The sequence below is a fragment of the Orcinus orca genome, chromosome 19, assembly GCF_937001465.1.
Source record: "Orcinus orca chromosome 19, mOrcOrc1.1, whole genome shotgun sequence".
In the NCBI taxonomy this organism is placed as follows: Eukaryota; Metazoa; Chordata; class Mammalia; order Artiodactyla; family Delphinidae; genus Orcinus; species Orcinus orca.
The window spans coordinates 34,346,901-34,369,171 of record NC_064577.1 but is presented as its reverse complement, the minus strand read 5'-3'; the positions used below and the strand labels follow the sequence as shown (position 1 = coordinate 34,369,171).

The following is a 22,271-nucleotide window of genomic DNA, read 5'->3' as shown; positions in this document are numbered from 1 at the left end:
CCATCTTGGCATCAGTTTAGCCTTAACGTTGCATTCAGAACTGGACACCTCACCTCAAGGCCCCGGCCTCTCCCACACACACGCTCACAGCTCACAGCACAGGCTGCAGAACCTCCAGCTAGGCCTCCCTCCTCTCCACCCCTTGGCTGCTCTGTCGCCTTTGATGGAAGGTCAGCAGATCGGCCGCCCTCCACAGACCTGGTCCAGCCTGAAGCCCCGCTGGCTCCTCTCTCTGCTCCACCCTGAGTGCTGGGGGACCCCTCGCCAACACCCAGGCCATATGGACGGAGGCGCCTCACCCAGCAGCCCACACTTCCGGCAGAACTTCCCACCGTGCCCCAAACGACACCTCTGTGGAAGCCACAGCTGCAGCATCACCCCCTCTCCCTGGCCTTTGGCGGCCCAGGAAGGGCGAGTGGACCCAGCACTGGGAACGCAGGCCCCGGTTCAACAGCAAGGCCGGCCCCGCTGTGGGAACCCTGACAGACTCGAGGGCATCCAAGGGGACAGTCCCTGCATGCACGCTTTCTCGCAGACCTCCAGGCAGGAGTCTTGGAATCCCGTGTTTGTCCAAGCCTTCCCTCTTGTGCATGCCCACCTCTCCCGTCCTCCCACCTGCTGAGCAGCCACTCTGCGTGGGCTCCCCTTGGTCCTGCAGCCTGACCTCTGCCCCTCAAGGCCCATCACCACTTGTCCCCAGTATCACCTGCTGATCCCCAGGCCCACAATGCACTCACCTCCAGCCCAGATCTCTCTCCTGGGCTCCCCTGGCCATGGGAAACTGACCCTTGAGATGGCTCATTTGCTGCCAGACTGGCCACGTGTCCCAGGGTGGTCATCGTCACACACAGTATGAATGACTTGGGGATAAAGGCCACACCTCCCAGCCCAGGCTGACTGCAATAAGAGGTTCAGGGCCGGGGGCACGATGTCAAGTCAGGAGGGGCCATGGGGCGGCTGGCAGGCAGAAGCTGGCTCCTTCCACTCGTGGGACAGGCAGGGGTCACGTCTCTGCCCCTGCCCTGCCAGGCTCCTCTGCCCACACCCCTCCAGCACCCACGGGCAACTGCTGACATCAGAAGGCCCCCGGCAATGCACAAAGCACTGATTTCTGACGTGTGTGAAAATTACTTACACGTTCAAGTTTCCTGTAAAACAACAACTAATTGTTTAAAACTTGTGTCAACACTCACCTGAGTCACATTATGAGTGAATCTGCGACCAGAAGTCACAGTGTGAAGTACTAGCTTATTCTAGGTAAATTCTTTACCCACGTTTGTAGCTTTACTATTTCTACTTCTACATCTACAGGAAGTTTTAGGAATGAAGATTTTTGAAAATAGCCATACCTGTCTTCCCACGTTCTCCTGGAAAGCAGCCTAGGAAGAGAAGCACAAACACAGCAGTGAGTTAGGTGTGCACTCGCTGGACATGAGTGATGGACGCACAGCAAATCCAGGACAAATGAGCCATGACTGTTTTTTAAATAAAGATCCTCAGTGCTGGCCACTCAGAGCCTCAAGGGTGGTTTATCTTTCTGATTTTACATCCTGGTGTGCTTTAAAACCATGATTTAAGAATTTTATAAAATCAGCTTAGCGGCCCAATGCTGAGCTTCACACCAAAGCCTAATTCAAGGTCTTAGATACAAAAATAAGAATAGAGTCATGGGCTTCCCTGGTGGCGCAGTGGTTGAGAGTCCGCCTGCCGATGCAGGGGACACGGGTTCGTGCCCCGGTCCAGGAAGATCCCACATGCCGCGGAGTGGCTGGGCCCGTGAGCCATGGCCACTGGGCCTGCGCGTCCGGAGCCTGTACTGCACAACGGGAGAGGCCACGGCAGTGAGAGGCCCGCATACCGCAAAAAAAAAAAAGAAAAAAAAAAGAATAGAGTCATATCTGTTTGATTAACTAAAAGCCCAAAACACAAATCATTTTCCTGGGGATGTGTGAGGACAGCTCACAGGACAGTGACCCTGAGTGCCGGGTCTCCCCATGCTGTCTTCCCCAGGACCTGCCACGGACATGCTCCATGTCCTGCTCACAGGCCCAGAGCTGGGCTATTCACAAGGTCAAAACATTACCTTAGAATGAGGCATCCTTAGGTGGACCTTCTTGCCACCAGCTAGTAAACGCCCAAGGCGTGCAGCTGCGCACAATGCAACCTCATCGCCACGCACCATCCACCAGAGAGACAGGTCAGAGGGCAGAGGGCAGGTGGCTGGTGGCTTCAGGGAGCACCTGGGAGGGGTGACCCTGCCTGCAGACGCAGCCCCAATGCCTGGGGCAGGAGCTTCCTGGAAATGAGGTCGTAACCTCTAGGGCTTTCATTTCAGCTACAACTTCATCATCCCCTGCGGGGCGCTGGGAGGAGCACATGCAGTTGTGCACAAGGAATCAAGACAACGGAACACAAAGACCCCCACGTGATGTTTAAACGTGCACCCGACACCTCTGGCAGGAAACAGAGAAAACCAGAAACTTGGTCGTCTCCAAGATCTCGCACTTGGTGGCCCTGGGGAGGCACAGCTGGACTGGCACTGCCCCAAGGGCCCTCATGCAGCTTTCACACTGGGAGCAGGGAGACTCGACTTTTGCTATGTACCATTTTGCACCTTTTGCAATAAATTCATTAAAGAAAATTTTAAAGCAAAAATGAAACCAACCAAAAGGCAATGGAAAAAAGATACAATGCCAATTTATGTAACATGCAATATTTAGGAACACATTTACTATTCTGGTGACATCATTTAAAAGGTAAAAAATAATACGAGATGTACATGAAAAAGCACAAGTCCTAAGATGGTGACACAATGTTGAAAAAAAAGAAATGGGAGGAATGGCTCTACCCAGTATTAGGGTTACTAGAGAGCCATGGTAACCCAGACAAAAAGACAGGCACAGATTGATGGGACAGAACAGAGAAAATCTTTAGGATCGAGAGCTAAGCAACGAATTCTCAGATTCTCAGACTTGACACCAGAAACATGACCCATAAAAGAAAAAACTGGTAGGTTGGATCTCATCAAAATTTAAAAAACTCTTGTTCTCGTGAAAGACCTTGTAAAGAGGATGAGCAGACAAGCCACAGACTGGAAGGAAGAACCTACAAACCCCTCGCCCAAGAAAGAAAAGACTCCTGAACTCAACAATAAAAACAAACAACCCCGTGAGAAAAGGGGCAGAAGACTTTGCTGGGGCTCAGGGCAGGCCACCCAAGCCACATATTGATATTTTGAATTAAAGTTACTTGAGAAACGGCCAGTAGAAGAAAAATGATATTAAAAACACTCTGACTGTGAAAGTAGGAATAAATCTCCCATGTGAAGGTACCCTCCCCATTCCAGGAGGAGAGAAAGCGTCCTCATCACCAGTTAGGGAAATAAACCTTGTCACTTCTTCATGAGCCTCTTTGTTAAATCTTCACAAATAACTGTTTCTTTGTCTGAAAATGATATAGAAACAGCCTGCTTTGGTCACTTTGTGGGTCCCATTTTTATGAGACCTCCGTGTATACGAATTACCTTGTTTCTTTCTCTCCTGTTAATCTGTCTCGTGTCAATTTAATTACTAGACCAGCCAAAATCCACCAAGAAGGACTGGTGTGGGGGGAGGAATTTCCCCCTCCCCAACAACTTAAACAGACACGTCACCAAAGAGGATACAGGTGGTAAATATCACATGAAAACTTGCTCAACATCACTAGCATCGCCATCAGAGAAATGCAAGTTAAAGCCACAATGAGCTACCATCACACACCTAATCAGAGTAACTAACGCAAAAACAATGACAACACCAAATGCTGATGAGGCCATAGAAAAACTCATCACTGACAGAATGACGGAGGGAAGGTACAATGGTGCAGCCCCTCTGGAAAACAGCAGGGCCCTTTCTTACAGAACTAACCATGCAACTACCATATGACCCCAAAATTGTACTCTTGGCATTTATCCCAGAGAAAGAGAAATTGTGTTCACACAAAAACCTGTCCATGAATGTTTACAGCAGCTTAATTCTTAATGGTCCCAAACCAGAAACAACCCAGAGACCCTACAATACATGAACAATTCAGGCAGCTGTGGCACAGCTGGCCAGGGGACGTGACTCGGCCAGGGAAGAGCAGGAAGGAGGGGCTGCCAGTACTGCCACAGCCTCGATGGACCCTGGGAATCGTGCTGCAGGTAAGGCAGTCCCAAAGGTCACACCGTGTGAGTCCACATATATCACATCAAAAACTAATACGGGGTTTAGTACTAAACATCCAATTTGGCGTCCAAAGAAAAAGACTGGGACTCGTAGCTACACCCAGGCTTCAAGGACATCTAAGGTCAAGAGAAGTGTGGCTCCCTGGCCCCATTCCCTCCTCCTGAACCTGCCGCCAGAAGCCAGTGGCCGCTGGGGAGACACATTTGGGGGCCTGCTGGGCACTTTCTAACATGTACAACAACTAGCACTGAACAACCACTTAAAGGGACATCTTTTCACAAATTCATAAATATATTCACCGTGATTAACCTGGTGGGCCTCCAGTCTGTCACTCTCCGAGACACCCAAGTATGACGGGAAGGCCATCCTCCCAGGGCTGCTGGTGGTGGTGAGAGCCTCCTGGCACCTGACAACCCGGAGAGGTGGTGCCCCCAGGGCACAGGACGGAGAGAGAAGACAGCTCACCACCCACACTGAGCTCCCACCTCCTGGGTGCTGGGGAAAGAGGCCCGAGCTTGCTGGGCGGGCTCCCAAGGAGAGCACAAAACGAGCACAAACAGGAGCCAAAAAGGACGAAACACGTCTTCACGAGGAAGCAGCTTTGCAGTGAGAGAAATTTCATCCCCAATAATTAGGGACTTGATCCTGACATTTTCAAATGAGCTTCGAACAAAAGCACCTTTCACTGCCTTAGCCTTGCACCACTAGGTAAGCAGGGGTCACTTAGGTGGTGTTTAATGCAAAGAATTTCTGCTGATTTTAAAGGATTTTAATTTTAACTTGAAAAAAAAATTATTTCTGTCGTTTTATTTCACCTCTTCCCTAGGGTAAAAAGTATCAGTGCTTTGATTTTATTATTGCTTCCCAAAATTAGCTCTTAGGTTCCAATAAACAGAAAAGAAAATATAAAAGAAAATATAAATATATATTTTTTAGGCCACACTGTGCTGCTTGTGGGATCTTATGTCCCTGACCAGGGATGGAACCCCAGGCCCCCTGCAGTGGAAGCACGGAGTCCTAACCACTGGACCACCAGGGAATTCCCCAAAAGGTAATTTTTAAGGACAGATTTAAGAAACGATTCTTACTGTATTTCAATGAGTCTTAAAATTACTGCCTGAGGGTAAATATCAGGGCACAAACGTGAAGACTTCTCAAAGAATCACCAGGCTTCCTACTGATGCTCAAGACAAAAGAAGAGAAACCGCAGGACACAGATGAGGTCCTGAGCTTTCCTGGGAAACTTTTCTTGAAACCAGAAAGTTTCAAGGACCCCATGTAATTCAGGGAACAGAGAGCAGGCAGGCCAGCAGCAGCTGCAAGGGAGCAGGGGGCTCTGTGACCTGATGGAGCCCCTGCCTCTGAGAACGGAGGCTGCGCTTCCGTGTCACCCCACCAACCAAAAAGCGAGGCTGCAATGCTGATCCCTGGCCAGACACTCACTCGTCAAAGAGACAGCAGCACCCACTGTGCACACTTGCCCGCTCCTGAGCTGTGGACCCTCCAGGCCCCCTCTCCATCCCCACCTGGACTGGGGCAACCCATCCTGACCCACCTTCCACGGGCTATAGCCCACTCCCCGGCTGGGACCCAGAGGGAGTGGGAGCCACCCTCCATGGGCCCCCATCTCCTGGGCGTCCCTCCTGCTTCACAAGCCGGTGACCACAGCCTCTCCGGGGAGCCGGTCACAGATCAGAGCCACCCACACCCTCAAGAAAAGGAACAGAACAGGAAAACTTACAGAGGCTGCTCTCCTGCAGTTTACATCTCGGTCAAACACGGCAGCGATCACCAGTGCGCTGTGAGAAAAAGGGAAGGCGATTAATGAAAGGGAATCTGCACAGACGCCTGGGACGCTGACCCCATAGTCTCCCTCCTCCACATGCCCACAAGCCCGTCTGTGGCTCGGGGGCCTTGGCTAAAGAGACGCTCATGGGGCAGCGAGGGTGGCCAACCCCAACTTCATGAGAGCCAGCAGAAGTCACAGGGAGGGTGGCCTCGTGTACGGGCCTCACAGGGCAGGACGAGGACGGCAGGGTCGGGGCAGGATGACAGGTACAAACAGAGAAACGCGTGGGCAGCCAGCGGGGCCCAGGAGGCCAGCAGGAGCGATGAGTCCTGCATCTCCCCAGAAACTGTAGGCAAGCACAGAAAGCAGCTCTGATGGTCCTACCCCCACAAGCCAAACCACGACCAAGCTCCACAAGAAGGAAGCCCCCAGGCTCACACTGTCCACCAGCTTCACTGAAACCTCCCTTCACTACGTGATCACCCTCAACCATCGGGGACAAACCAGAAGGTACTTAAGTGCCCAGTCGGCTTTGGTAACAACAGAAAACAAAGTGGGGACAAAGTGCTGTTTCTAAGTGTGACTTGTAAATTTGCATCTCCTATCAGCCCACAGAGGAAATGTTTGAAAAAGGGTTATTCAGACACACAGAGATCACCTGAAAGGGGTGCTGCCCTCCCACCCGACAGCCATTCTGTTTGGTACTGAAGTTGTAGAACCCAACCCTACAAATCTGTCAAAACCCACAGAACTGTTCACGACAAAGACTGAATTTTCCTGAATGCAAATTAAAAAGAAACTATAGGAAGTGGGGTCCTGCAACAGCAGAGGAAATGTGCCTGCGTTACACAAAGACACTACACTCGATGGACGGGGAGGAGACACGGGAACTCTCTCCTCCAGGGCGGGTGTGTTTCTCATGGGGGAGGGTTAGCAGTTCTGAAACAACTGCATGTGGATGCCGCAGAGGAGGGAGCCAGGATGAAGCAGCACTGATCACAGGAGGCCAGGGGACCTGGCGCTGGGCTGGAATCGCAGGTGTCCACGCAGTTGGCCAGGCCGGAGGTGCAAAGGATAACACTGTGGGAATGGGAGTGGAATCCAGGTCCTGGATTCTAAATACTACTCTCCACTATGAGGAACACAGACTCCTGGAGGTGGTTGACTCCAGGGCTGGGTTGAGGGAAAAAGAAAAGCCTGGGGCATCCTGTCATGCTAGAAATTGAGAAACCATTAAAAACAAAGGCGCAAGGGGGCAGAGAACACAAGGCACAGAAACCAACCTGAAATTGCTCCCAACAGCCAAAGGCAGAGCAATCTGAGCAACAAAATAACCAACGGTGCTAGAAGATAATCCATGGTCCACACTGACATAAGTAAACAAAGGAGCAAAAGGCAGAGGAGACATGTTTTCCTACGAAAGAACCACCATCGCTAGCCTAGCGCAGTACCCGATGGGTGCTGGGTGTGAAAACTGGATAGTTACAGAGTCTCAAAGTACCCCCAAAATGTTTATTATTTATTTTTAAAAAAACAGTCACTTTACAGACCTCAACTGGCACAGTGAGTTTGGGACGCACCCCAAATGCGACACCAAGACGGCAGGCACATCACCAAAGAGCAGCTGCGGTTTAACCACTGGCCCCACACAACGCTCATTCCTCGGTCCCCTTTGTAAGAGGTCGATATTCAGGGAAGCTGGTGAAGGGCTTTTATGGGAACGTCTATTATTTTTGCAATTCTTCTTTAAGCCTGAAGTTAGTTCAAAATTTAAAGTTTTTTTGAAAAGCCACTAAATATCTGAAGATTTTTCAAGATCCAGTGTTAGTATTTGGGGTCCTTTTACTAGTTGAAGCTGAAATTAATTTCAGCAAAACTCTATTAACAGAAAGTTATTCCCTTTTCCTCTCTCAACTCTTTATTATATTATAAACTACAGCCAAAATGAGATTTTTAAAAAATACTGGGCTTAACACTAAAGGAAATTCATCACCAGATTAATCGATTCCATTTCAACATCATAATTTTTTTGTTAACAAAATCTTAGAAATCATTAAACTGATCAAGACATTTAATACTGTGATCTTTCAATAAACAAAAATCACACAACTACTGTTCTTTTTTTTTAATTGAAGTATATAGTTGATTTATAATGTTGTGTTACTTTCAGGTGTACAGTAAAGTGATTCAGTTATACGTGTGTGTGTGTGTGTGTGTGTGTGTGTGTGTCTATTCTTTTCCAGATTCTCTTCCCTTACAGGTTATTAAAAAATATTGAGTATAGTTCTCTGTGCTATACAGTAGGTTCTTGCTGTTTATTTTATATATAGTAGTGTGTATAATGCCATTTGCAGCAACATGCATAGACCTAGAGATTACCATACAAAGTAAGCTAAAAACAAATATATGATATTGCTTATATGTGCAATCTAAAAAAAATGATACTAGTGAACTTACATACAAAAGAGAAATAGACCCACAGACATATAAAACAAACTTATGGTTACCAAAGGGGAAAGGTGGGGAGGGATAAATCAGGAGTTTGGGATTAATGTATACACACTACTGTTCTTAACAAAGACATGTTTGGTGTTTTATTCTAAATGTATTCTCATCATTGATGGAAAGTTAAATATTATATTTGCATATTAGTTTAGAGCCTTTTTTACTTTTATTTTTTATTAATATTTATTTATTTGGTTGTGCTGGGTCTTAGCTGTGGCAGGCGGGCTACTTAGTTGTCAGGTTGCATGGCATGCGAACTCTTAGTTGCAGCATGCGTATGGAATCTAGCTCCCCAATCAGGGATCGAACCCAGGCCCCCTGCGTTGGGAGCACAGAGTCTTAACCACTGTGCCACCAGGGAAGTCCCAATAAGAGCCTTTTGAAAAACTCCATAAGATCATATGTATTCTAGGAAAAGATACTAACCAAGAATTTCTGCTTTACTTTAACATCTGACACCAGAAAAATGTTGACATATCTATAATGCCTCTGTACCAAAAGTCCACATTTTACACTGAATTCTTGAAACTTCCTGTCAATCTATTTATCCTAAATTACAATTTTTAAATTATGGAACACTGATTAATGAGGAGAGAATGGAAAAAAACGTAGAGAATAAACTTAAAATCACCTGCCATCCTAACCCTACAGGCCACCATAACCCCTGTAAGGTCACTACTAAGTTATGCATCGAACCGCTCTGACTACCAGGCCTCCCAGCTGTGGACGCTCTGGCCCTGCCTGGGGCAGGCTGGGCCCAACTTCAACCTAGCTCCTTGGTGCAGCCGAGACCACTGAGCCAAGTCCAAGTTCCACTCTGTGCCACCGCCGCACCGTGCAGGTCAGCCTGCGGGGCCTGCTCTGTGGGGCCAAACAGAGACAGCATGGCTTCAAGTCTGTCCGCTTACGCTGTGACTGAGCCAAAACATTAATGAACTCCTGTGCCGAAGGGTCCTTCCCAGCTTTGTCGTGTGTGCTACCTCCTTCCAGCCCCTCCCCTGCTCCTCAGTCGGCAGCTGCAGGGAAGGGGCTCTACCTCCTTCAGTCTTCCAGCACACGCTCCCCCATAGTTACCTGGCAGTGACGGGGCCCAGGCCAAGCTCGGGCGTCCCCACCACAGGTGACGCCGCTTACGTTCTCCTGCAGACCCTTCTCTGTGTTCGGCCTGAGGTGGGTCTGTGGGCCTCCCGCGCCCCCGTGGCAAGGTCCAGCCCACTTGGCTCGGTCCCTGTGGTCACTTGCCACACAGCAATGATTCCTGGAGAGACTGTGTGTCGTGGGAGCCCGGCAGAAACCCCCCTGAATGGCACGCAGTGGTCTGCCTCTGGGCGCAAGCCTCCTGTCCCGTCACGGTGAACACACCCTGCCTGTGGTCACAGGAGCAGACCCCGAGCTCACAAGGGCCACAGGGCCAGGCCACCGACTCAGACACGCAGGGTGAGGCTCGTCCGAAGGCCAGCTTCTGAAGGGCTTGCGTTGGCTACAGCCTGAGAACCTGACCCTGGGGCACTAGAGACAGGCCCAACCGCCTCCATCAGGTTGTTTCTGCATTCACAAGTAAATGGCTTCAAATACTGGCTGCTTTATCCATATTTTACCAAACGTCACAGAACACAGTAGGACAAATATAACAAAACCACTTAAAAAGCACAGCTCTTAGTCAAATATAGACTCAAGTTAATTCAACAAATCCACTGTGTATATATCTACGAATGCAACAAGTTTTAAATACTGTTCTGATTTGGACTCAATTTTGAAAATTACTCTAATTTCACACTTTCAGAACAAAACTGGCTTATCTAGAAATACTAGCATGTTTCAAATAAAAGTAGGTATGACAATATTGTTTAAATATCAACATGAGAGCTCCCCCAGGGCCCCCATGTCCCATGTGCTGTGAAGTTTTCCTCAGCAGGATGGGGCTGAGCATGAGTCATGTGCTTTCACTTAGAATTTCAGTGAGAGGTGCAGGGGCCAGACGGTAGCCAGCAAGGACCATACCGACCACAGCCACTGGGGCTGGAACACTCTCAGGTATCTTCACCTGTTTGCTTTCGCTGGGAGAGTTCAAGTAATACTTCACCCAGGATTTCCCAACACAGAAAGATGGTCTGTGTCAAACAGAAAGGGACTTTCTTTCTTGTCCGAGTCAGGGGAGCTGCGTGCCTGGACCTGCTCTGAGCTCCAGGCACCTGGTTTTAGCAGGTACAGCAAAAAGCAGATCTCACGCCGAACTCAATTGTTGTTAGTTTGTGTAGTATTTTGTAGCAATAAAATACAAAATATACTTTTTACCTTAATTAACAGTAATCTTGTCATTTCAAAGTCAAAAACGTTTTAAATATCAGACTAATAATTTCTTACCCATCCGTGTTGTCTAAAGGTTTCAAGTCACATTGGTTTTGGAATAAATTACAAGACGTGGGCTTCCCTGGTGGCGCAGTGGTTGAGAGTCCGCCTGCCGATGCAGGGGACACGGGTTCGTGCCCCAGTCCGGGAGGATCCCGCATGCCGCGGAGCGGCTGGGCCCGTGAGCCATGGCCACTGAGCCTGCGCATACGGAGCCTGTGCTCCGCAACGGGAGAGGCCACAGCAGTGAGAGGCCCGCGTACCGCAAAACAAACAAACAAAAAAAATTACAAGACGCACGTGTGGCTTTCTCTAAATCAGAAGAATCAAAGCTCATACCAGCTGACACAACGGCGAAACACAAGACGTCTTTAAAGTGCTTTTCATTCGCAGCAGAGCTAAAATGGAGTCTGAGGGGAGACCTACCAGGTGGACGGGGGGGAACACTCTGGTCAACAATTGCCACTTAACTTTTCTCGAAAAACAGGAAGGTTACCTTCCCCCTGGAGTCCGTCATCAAGAAACGCTGAGTGGGAACAAGACGTAGCTTTGAGCAATGCTTGCCATTTCCTGATTTTTCAGGACAATCTTGCCCTCGAGGAAGAGATCTGGGAGCCAATCCCCAGGCACTGCCCACGCTGCCCTGCTCGCCCAGCTCGCTCCGCGAGGCTGAGTCGGGCACTGCCCCTGGTGCGGGAGGGGCCCTGCAGGGTTGATGTCAACAGGAGCTCGGCTTACAAAAGAGTTTCAGGTGAGGAAATCGCTAGAAGGTGACAACCAACACACATGCTGGCAACAGGGATCTTTTTTCCTTTTCTTGCAAATTAGCTTTTGATTACTGGTGAGATGGTACTTTCTAGATAATGCACAACCATCCTCTACCATTTTAATTTTATGTGTTTCTTTCTCCCTAAATTACACTTGGCTTTTCAGGAAGTCCTATGTACTTATCCACAAAATAATTATTCCATCTCTTATTGTGTCTGAATATAACGCTTAGGAAATACAGGTTTTCAAAATCGACCAACACTAATTCAAACCATGATTAAAATGACCTAAAAACTTCCTTTTCGGTATTTACAAAACAGAGAGGGTAAGCACATATTCACAGGTGAGGGGGGAAAACAGTTCCTCAGGTTCCTTTAGGAAGGGGAGCAGGCCAGAGCAGTTCCTTTAGGAAGTGAGCGTTCCTTCCCTGCACGGCTCACTGAGCCGGTGGCCGGCCACACTCTGACCTCTTCCTCTGTATGGGCTGAGCCCAGCCCTGTCCATTATTACCACCACCTGATTCTTTTCATCAGCTGTTTCTAGTTCATTTACAGAATTACAGTTTGATCTCAACTGTCTACTTTTGCAGGATCTACTGATGAGTTTGTGAAAGTATAAAGATATCAAGATTTTATCATGTGCCAGGATGAACAGGCTTAAAAGCTGACAATTAAAATGTGGTCACTTATTACAAACCAAGGGAGGCTGATCTCAAAGGACACACCCCAACCGATACTCCTGGGGCAGGGAAGCGAGCGCCCGCAGCGTCCTGCAGACTCACCTGGCACTGTGACTCACCCTTCAGCCCGCCCGCCTGCCTGCTCCACCCCCCGGGCCTGCTGTCTAGATGGACCAGGAAAGGCTGGAGCACAGGCTCCCTCGGAACCTGCCAAACTGGACTGAGAAAGCTGCCGGGCATGGCTCCAACGGGCACTTGCTGATCCAGTCCTGGGATGGGCACAGGGGAAGGGGACAAGAGGGGCCTTTCTGAGCAGAAACTATGAGGCACTAACTCCAGGGTAAATTAGGAGGGCTGTGAAGCAGGAGTCTCTGGGCTCCCCTGCAAGCTGGTGGTTTCAGCGTATGTAAACTCATCAGTGATTGCTTGGGCGTATCCAAGACGTCAGGGAAATTCAGCCTCCACGGAGATCAAAGGCCCCAGGTGAACCACATGAGTTTCTGCGGACGGACGCTGCCACCAGTACACGCAGCTGTGATCTGTCCCTATTTAAAATGAGTCCCAGCTCAGAAAGCTCGGTGTCCTAACCACCCACCTGCACTCTGTCCCCCCCACATTCCAGTTCCCTCGGGGGCCCCACAGGAGGGCTCAGCCCACCCCTCAGCTGCAAGCAGACCTGCATCACCCTCGTCCAACAGGTGGGCTGCACAGGCCTCCACCCAGCGGGGTCGCTGGTCTCTTCAAAGCCCTCTCCCAACAGGCGCCAGCTCCAGGAAGTAACTCTCTCACCAAAGGGGGTCTTTCCTTTTCTGAATAACGGGGCATCACCCTGAAGTAAGATGTGCCGGTGCCCCTTCAGCCTCCAGGAAAATTGGACAGGAGTATGTGAAGGGCCGCCCACACCAGGAATCCACATTGACAGTCACGCCATGTGAGCAAGGGCCAGGCTTAACACTTACCAGCACTTCTGCTCAACGGCTGGTACTCCGCATTATAAAACCACTGCTGAGATTAGCATTGCAATGGCATCTGCTTTTGGGTGAAAGAGGCTCCCTTCCCAAGCCCAAGGCCTGCACAGAACCCTGCTCTCTGGCCCACGTATGCCAGCAGGGACAGCAGGACTCAGGACCCTATTTCTCTCCAAGTTGGTGACGAGGTCTTGTGACTCTGACGTTCTCACCTACGGGGCAATGAGAAGCTTCTCCCCGAAGCAGAGGACGTGGTGAGTGGTGGCTGCCCACCTCTGGGCCCAGTGCCTCTACTGACCCTTCAGCCCTTGGCAATGCTTCTCCCATTGGGCTGAACCAAAGAGAGTCCCTGGAGAAAGCAGGGGCCCAGGTTCCTGCAACCTTCCAAGCTCTCAGCCACAAAGGTTAAACTGAAAAAAGAAGCCTTGTCGGGATGATTTAACTCTGAAATGGGAATGACCATTTGGAGCCAGATTCCCCCACATCTGCTTCTGGCAGAGGCAGCGTGGCATTTGCAGAGCCAGGTCTGGCTTAGCTCCAGGCAAGCGTCCTTGGAGGAGTGACACTGAATGAGACAGCACCCAACTAAGGGTTCATCATCCTGTGACTGCTGATGTAAACAATGAGCAAAACACACTTTTTTGCTTCATTCTCTAGTTACAGAAGCAACTTCCAAAAAGCGGAGGAGCAGAACAAGAAAGCAGTAGGCAGCGCCTTCCCTGAAGCTGCATTAAACAGCAAACGATCTCCCGTTTGCAGAGCAATGAGAGAGTGGGGAACGCACGCCCGAGGGCAGGAACAAGGGACAAAGGCACAGGCAGCCTGGTCTCCGCAGCCAGGCCTCAGGCCATGGTACCTCCACAAGCCTACTGCCCTCCCACCCCACCCGTCCCCTCCCACCCCACCCGTCCCCTCCCAAGGATGGACAGGACCGGAAGGGGTCAGACACCTTTACAACCTCCTGGGAAGCAGTGCGGCTCCCTAAGCAGGGGTCAGAATCCTCAAGCTGCTCTGCAGGCTCCTCCTTTGCGTGAGGGTAAAGACTGAGAAATATAGCCTGGCCACGTATCCGGAGCAGTAAACAGGTCTGAGGACCCTCTCCGGACCCTAGAGTGGCCCACGCCCTCCACGGCTTTCCCCCGGGCCCAGCTGGCACTCAGAAGGTGGGAGGGACCCGATGCGCGGACCGGAGGAGGATGATGTCAGGACAGAGTTGCCGTGCAGATGCTTTGAGACCTGGGGGGGGTCTCCTGCTCTTTTCACGGCACCTCCTTCGTGGCAGGCGGCCTCCAGGACCTGAGAACAATGTTGCAATCCATCTCCTAGGAAAAGCCATCGGATCAGTGTTACAACCATGACTAACCCAGAGGCTGCTGCCATGCTTGGCCACCTCCTCCAGCTTCTTAATCAACAACGAGAAGCAGAGACCTGACCTCCCTTTTCACGTCAAAGGGACTCCAGTCCAACAGGAGACAGGGAAAAAATTAACTCACAACATCACTATACTGAGGACACATCTGTTTTGAATTTTCCAGGGCACAAACATAGGATCCTAAAAGTAGGGCTCAGGCCCACGTGGGTGGCACAGCCTGCTGCCCTCACTGCTCTGTCCAGGAAACCAGGGGAAATGTATTCTTCCAGCCTTGTGAGGCTGAGCTGGTTTTCACTGCACAGGTGCAGACAGTGAAGCAGGCGAGCCAATGCTGTCACTCCTCCACAGTGATTGGAAAATCATTTAACAGGCTTTACCTTGAGATTGCGGCCACGAAGGGCTTCAGTTCCTGAGGCTCGTAGGCCCGTGCGAAGGCCCAGCACACATAGCAGGCGGCGTCCCTGACGTTGGAGCCCACGCTGCAGGCGCCCCGCTTCTCCTCGTATGTCAGCGCCTTCAGGATCACGGTGACAACTGCACATGGGAGACAGAGACCGTGATGCAACCAAAGCAGCACTCAGCTCCACAGACGCCGCACCTACTGTACCACAACCCTGCTGGCACCTGCCCCAGAGAGGCAGGTGAAAACGTTTCTCAAAAGTTGCCCCAAAACTCCTAGAGAACGGCACGGACATGCCTGCGGGGCCCACCAAAGGGACGCTGCTGGGCCCAAGGAGACACAAAGGGACACAGAGGCCACCAGCAGCAAGGGAAAGGGCTGGCATTTCACGGGAGCAAGACGAGGGTGAGCAGCACCACCTGGGACACCTTCTGATGAGGAAAGAGTATCTGATCCAGAGGACACCGGACCCTGGAGTCCTGATGTCAGGGGGACCACGAACGATAGACGGGCTTCTAATTCAGCCCAAAGCAGTTACCAGCTGGTGAGCAAGCTCGGAGGGAGGAGACCCCGTTACACAGGTGTCCTAGCTCTGCTCAGAGGGCATCTGTGACCTCACCGAGCTTTAGGGCTAAGAACTAGGGTGACAAAGCAAAGCCCATGGTCATTCTGTGCTAACTCCAGGGATAACCCAGATACATTTACTTACCTAAAACACCTGTGATATTTAAAGTAATTTGAAGTACATATAGATTGTCCTTCTGGTTCCATTTTAAAATGTCTCACTGAGTTTTTAATAGTGCACATGTAATTTTTGATTTTATAAAGAGATGAGAGAATTTAAGACACATGGTAAAAGCACTGTAATGTTTAAGGGAGCTGAAATTGTACTGTATTTACCTATTAAATTTATCAGATTCATGTATTTCAAGTATTTGGGAAAGGTTTGCTTATTAGAGACATGTACTTAAAAAGAAAATACAAAACACTCATGCATAGGGTTTTAAAAGTATAAAGGTACTGAATTAATTTTATAAATGAACAATTGTTTAAAGCCTCTTAAAATGATTACAAGAGTAAAATGTAATAGAAATAACCCTCAGAAAATTTTTAACAATTCAAAGGTAGAGTATTAATTTTTTTAAATCACACTCAATGAAATTCTCTGAAAGAACATGCTGAAGACTGAACATCAGTTCAATCTACTGATTCAAAACAGACAACGATGCTGCCATAAAGCACACTAAACAGCTCCCACGGTGTTTAGAGAAGTATTAAAAGTGAAAATGAAGGCTTCCCTGGTGGCGCACTCGTTGAGAGTCCACCTGCCGATGCAGGGGACACGGGTTCGTGCCCCGGTCCGGGAAGATCCCACATGCCGCGGAGCGGCTGGGCCCGTGAGCCATGGCTGCTGAGCCTGCGCGTCCGGAGCCTGTGCTCCACAACGGGAGAGGCCACAACAGTGAGCGGCCCGCACACCACAAAAATAAAAAATAAATAAATAAAAATAAAGTGAAAATGAGTATCTGTTCTGAGAAGATGGCGTGGCCGCACATGCCAGCTCCCGGGCACCAGGGCAGAACCGCTTCCGTGGATCACCATCCAACACTGGGCCACCGAGCACAACAGTGGACGGACAGGTACAGAGCCCACACCCCCCAGGAGGCCAAGGGTGGGAGCACATTCTTCTATCTGTGCACACGGCCAGAGTCCCCCTGTCTCAGCAGCACCACCCCTCAGGCCACATGTTGCAGACACAGTGAGAGATGTCCAGGGTAGAACTGGAACATGGTAGCGTCCCATGTGGGGCAGGTGGTGCCCAGACAACTCATGCACGATTCTCACGTGCATGAACTGGTGTGAGCGTGTGAAGGTCGATGCATAAGACAGCAGGGGAGATCAACCACTGAACAAAGCGAACAAAGAAAGAGCCAGAGAGCCAGCGGTGAGACGGACAGGGTCACAAAATGCACCAAGTGACCAAAGGCACAGCCAGAGGGGACCAGCCCTCCCTGCGGCAGCCCCACCCTCTCAGGCACATCTGGACTGGGATCGCCCCTGGGTCTGGGCACCTCAATTCTCTCTTCTCTATCTTCTCTCTCTGCTGTAATCTGCCGTCTGAGAAAAGACACTCAAGGTACGGATTTAAGAAAAATGAAGCACCAATTATTTGCACATGCAACTATCATCACAGAAATTATCTTCCAAAGAAATGTACCTAGAAACAGTCTTAGGCAAAGAATCAAAAGAAACAATGGCAGAACTATGAATATTATATACAAATGTCCCCTCTGCCTTTTGCATCTAAAGACTTTTGATTCTCCATAGAGAGCAACAAAAAATAGATTTGATTCTGTACCATTTATTTTGTATACATATGATGGTTACTTTTAATAAGGTTTGTAAATGTTCACATAAATTTACTTGAAATTACACAAAATAAATGTACTCCAAAATAAAAATCTCAGACATTGTGTTATCAGTTATATGCATCTCAACCACGACTGAGGACCTCAAGAACATGTTTCCTCAATATTAGCAGCACCGCAAGGACACCTGCACTCAAAGTTCTGGCCGGGCACCCACGCTGTGGACACCAAGGTCACTCACGCCTGGAGCTGGCCTTATTCCTCCTCTGTGCAGGCTGAGGACTCTAAACATGGAGCCACTCTCTTGCCAAGTTCTCATGTCTTCAACCCAATGGCAGTACAACACCCCACACGGGATATGCAAAGGCCCCTCAAATTCCACAACGTCTGAAACAAAGCCCATCTCACCCACACATCCCATGTCAGCCAGTGGCCCATGCCCCTCTGGGGCACAGTTCAGGGCACAGTGGTCATCCCAGGGCTGCCCCTCCTTGCTTCCCTGTGTCCAGTCAAGGCCTATCCCACCCATAGCAGCCACACCTCTGCAGAGGACCCCTTCACTCTGGTCCAGCATCTCCCTGCCCAGCCCCTCCATCACTGCTGGACCACTACCACCCTCAGCCTCTGGTCAGCCTAGTGACTCACCTCAGCACAGCAGAGCCCAAGCTGTCCATGGCTCCCTCTCGTGAGTGCCCCAGGGCCACTACACCAATTCCCCACTGGCCTCGCATCTCTCTTGGCCACAACCAGGTGCATGCCACCCCTCCCACCTGCAAAGCCCCCGGAGCCCTCTCTGCCTGGCATCATACCCTGGAAGCACCAGGCAAACTTCCCTGAGCAGGAGCCACTGAAGCTAACAAGGGTCTGCCTCCGCCAGTCAGCACACCAGGAACTAAGCTCAGCTTTCTGAAAGAGTACCTGTCCCTCTTTGTCTACCTCCTAAAACTGAAGCATACAGTTAAGACTCACAGAGCATGTATACCCAATGTTCACTGAAGCACTATTTATAACAGCCAAGGCACAGAAGCCATCTTAATGTCCAACAACAGATGAATGAATAAAGAAGAGGTAGTGTACATATACACAATGGAATATTACTCAGTCATAAAAAAGAATGCAATAATGCCACTGGCAGCAACAAGGATGGACCTAGAGATGATCATATAAAGTGAAGTAAGTCAGACACAGAAAGACAAATATATGATATCACTTACATGTGGAATCTGAAAAATAGTACAAATGAACTTATTTACAAAACAGAAATAGACCTACGGACATAGAACACAAACTTATGGCTACCGAAGGGGAAAGGAGGGAGGGACAAATTAGGCGCTTGGGATTAACATATACACACTACTTTATATAAAACAGATAACCAACAAAGTTATCTACCGTATAGCACAGGGAACTATACTCAATATTTTATAATAACTTTTAGGGGAAAAGAATCTGAAAAAGAATGTATATATATTTTATATATATATATATATATATATATATATATATATATATATCTGAATCACTGGGCTGTACACCTGAAACTAACATGACATTGTAAATCAACTATACTTCAATAAAATAAAATAAAAAATAAAAAGACTCACGGAGCATGTATAAATGCCAAACCAAACCAGAGGACACTACCACAACTGTTTCAGATAAAGTAGTTAAATCTAATTAGCGATTTAAAAATTATCCAAACTTGAACTAAACCAAATCTGTAATGCTTCAAATTGGTCTTCATTTGTCTTACCTGGAAAAGTTCTAGTTTACCTGGAATTACTCCTAGTTTTCTAGTGTTGTTCATATTCACTCTCTGTGTTAAGAGCGTAGCCCATTCATGGCCCAATGCATGTCAAAACTAACAGGCTGTGGCACCTTGAGGGGAAGCATCGCATAAACTCGCTGTCACTGCCGCCCCAGATTCTCTAAAACCGCCACTTTACCCAGCTGCCCAGACACTTCTGGGGAAGATTGTTCAGCAACTCTATAGCCTGAGGGAAATCTGGATGCTAACTGCTGAGTCCCAATTTATCCGTCCATTGGACAAAATCAATTTCAAAATAGACAACTATGAATGACAGCGGTCAGTACTGTCCACTTCTACTTCAGGTGGACGTCGCACCCAACTACTACACTGAGAAATGCTCAGGGCCCCCAGGGAGAAGTCCACCTCCACAGGGACATGGCCCCACCCTCAACCTGCTTGCCTCTGAGGCCCCCCTGAGTGGCTGGGGGAGCCTGACCCCAAGTAATTGTGAGATGGCTCGTAAGGTCGACCAGTCACGAGGAAAAGGACACGCACTGTCATCTGTACCCACTAATAGACGTCTGCCTCAACACAACAGAGACCCCCGCATGGCTGACTGGCATTTATTGGTGGGAAAATCGGGAGACTAGGAGATCCAACCATAGGCTCATCTGGCCCACTGCTCTGTCTCAAGGGTCAGGACCTGTGCACCCACCACCCATGTGTGGCTCCAGGTGCCAGTCTTCACTCGCTCCACAGACTCCTTGGCTCTGCTCCCCGGCCCATCCACTTCTCTGTCTCAAGGAATGGAAGATGGTCAGTTTGTGAGAGGGCAGTGGGAGCCGTATGCTGCACTCGGGCTCAACCCTACTTGAGAGAGAAAAGATCGGTGAGAAACGTGGGCTCTGAGTTCTGTGTGGCAAGGTGACCCCCACAAACCCCAACTTTGGTCCCTGGCACCCATACATATGCATGTGATGTCCTTGGGTAGCTGCCTGGCCCTCCAACAACATGAAGGCGCTGGACTTCCCTGTGTCCTCCTGCAGCCTCCCACAGAGCTAGGTCAGAGAAGTAGAGACCCAAGCCCGCCTGGGCCTCAGGGTCTCACTGCCAGCCCTGCCCACCCATGTGGCCATGCTGCTGTAGCTGCCTGGCAAAGCCTCCCTGGCAAGTCCCACCCCAGTCCTTGGCACGGGCAGTTTCAAAATCTTTCTCTCGAAAGCTCCAGTGACCCATTTATAACACCTGCCACAAACATTAGTGCTGAGATCCAAGTGCAGGTGAAGAAGTGCTGCCAGGAATGAACACAGGCCTCGCTGCTGGACTGGGGTCTGAGAGAGGGGACTATGCAGCCACTGACAGCAACGGTGGGACACCTGCCTCACAGTCACTGGAAAGGAATTTGATTTTCATAAAGTAAAACAGCTCAGAAGGAGAGAAAGCAAGATGATGGATTTCTTCAACAAGAAAACTGGAAAGTGGGGCTCTCGGCTCCAATTCATCCCAAGGTGGTAGTAAGTACCGTGCCCCAGGGGTAGAAGGACGGTGTCGGGCCTGCTTCTGCTGCTCCTGGGCAAGGCCCAAGGCTGCCCCCGACCTCTCAGGCCTTCACCAGCCTCTTCTGTGCGAAAGTATGCTCTGGGCTTCCAGCTCTGATATCCAGGGACAGGAAGACAAGAGACAGACCAGCCCCAGTCCATGCAGGGTACTGAGCAATCACAGAGCTTTGGGGGAGAAGGTGGTATATGACGTAGAAATAGTCTTTGCCCTAAACCTTTATAAGAAGTCATTATCAGAGAAAAGAATTCAAAAACTAACAACTCTTTCTAGATCCAACAGGTTTAAAATACAGAAAACTCTTCAATAGCATTGAACAAAGAGCTTTCTCACGGTTCCAATTACACACTGCAAATACATGTCAAATATATAAGATTCCCCAGAGGGCTTCCTTTTGGCAACCCAGAGTCCAGCAATGTAATTTAAATACCCTTCTCTCTAGACAGCATGTCATTTGTCTAACACCAATCGCCTAAGGACAAAGCAGCCTCCAGGTGAGAGAAACGACTTAACCCTCAGAGCACCAAGTCCCCACTTGCAAGGCTTACAAATGCACATATCCAGAGGTCAGGAGGAACCCAGTGTACTTTTCAGCATCCACAAAAAAATCATCATACAGCCAGCACAGAAGCTATGTGTTTTGATAAGTAATGAATTATACTAATTTAAAAACAAACTCATCACATAAGGAATATCACTGCATGGGGCCAAGTCTCCCAGGATCACTGGGCCATGTCTCCTGAGATGCACTAGAATGATATCTCCCAGGATGCACTGGGCCAAATCTCCCAACACACCCTAGAATAACATCTCCCGGGATACACTTGGCTGAGTCTCCCGAGATGCCTCTGAGCCTGGCCACATGATGGCGCTGTCTGGGGAGCCAACACTCAGACCACGAACCTGCTCGCCCAGAGTCTGAGCCCAGGAAAGTACCAGTTTCCCGGGAGCAGGTGTGGCCATCACCACAGAACTTCTACTTCATCCACCAGTACAAACAGCCATCATACCTTCCTAAAGAATGCAGTCCAACTTGCTCAGAAAAAAATATGTTGAATTTGCTGGGGGAGAGGAAATGACGGACAGAAAATCTGGTTCCACAGACATGTAGTTTTCGGTTCCCACAGGACATCTGAAAAACTCCCAAAGGCCCTTAGCTGACCTGTGGGCAGCACTGCCAGCCACAGCACCAACCACTCAGACTTGCATGCTGGCCTTCCTTGGAGGGTGAAGGACCCCCGCCCCACAGACACTGGGAGACCCCAGCCAGGGCTCGTCTCCACAGCACATAACGGAACGGGATCTTAGCAGCATCCTGTGCGGTTTGGGGAGGGCCCCTGGTTACACTCTCCCCCAGGTGCCTGAAGCACACTCACCTGCCACAGTGGGAGCATCCATGAAGCCCTCTCCCTTTCCACAGAAAGTCACATGGCTGTGCTGGTCCAAGAGCCCTCCCACGCATCCTCCCTATGAACAAGACCCCCGCCACCACTGCCCACAGTGCTGTGGCTCAGAGCCAAGGCTCAGCTGTCGAGAAGCCAGGAACAGACGCTCTCTCAC

The 22,271-nt window shown here is 49.6% G+C and overlaps 1 protein-coding gene across 4 annotated transcripts in view; it reads right to left on the bottom strand.

The window, feature by feature from the left end:
* Nucleotides 1-22,271, bottom strand: part of TBCD (tubulin folding cofactor D) — a 176,468-nt gene that overhangs the window by 60,863 nt on the left and 93,334 nt on the right. For all 4 annotated transcript variants that reach the window (XM_004275611.4, XM_049701841.1, XM_049701842.1 and 1 more), the window contains 3 exons: nt 15,013-15,169; nt 5,947-6,004; nt 1,350-1,379 (listed from right to left, as the gene is read on the bottom strand). In XM_004275611.4, coding sequence (XP_004275659.1) covers nt 1,350-1,379; nt 5,947-6,004; nt 15,013-15,169 — 245 coding nt within the window. The remainder of the gene's footprint in view (nt 1-1,349; nt 1,380-5,946; nt 6,005-15,012; nt 15,170-22,271) is intronic.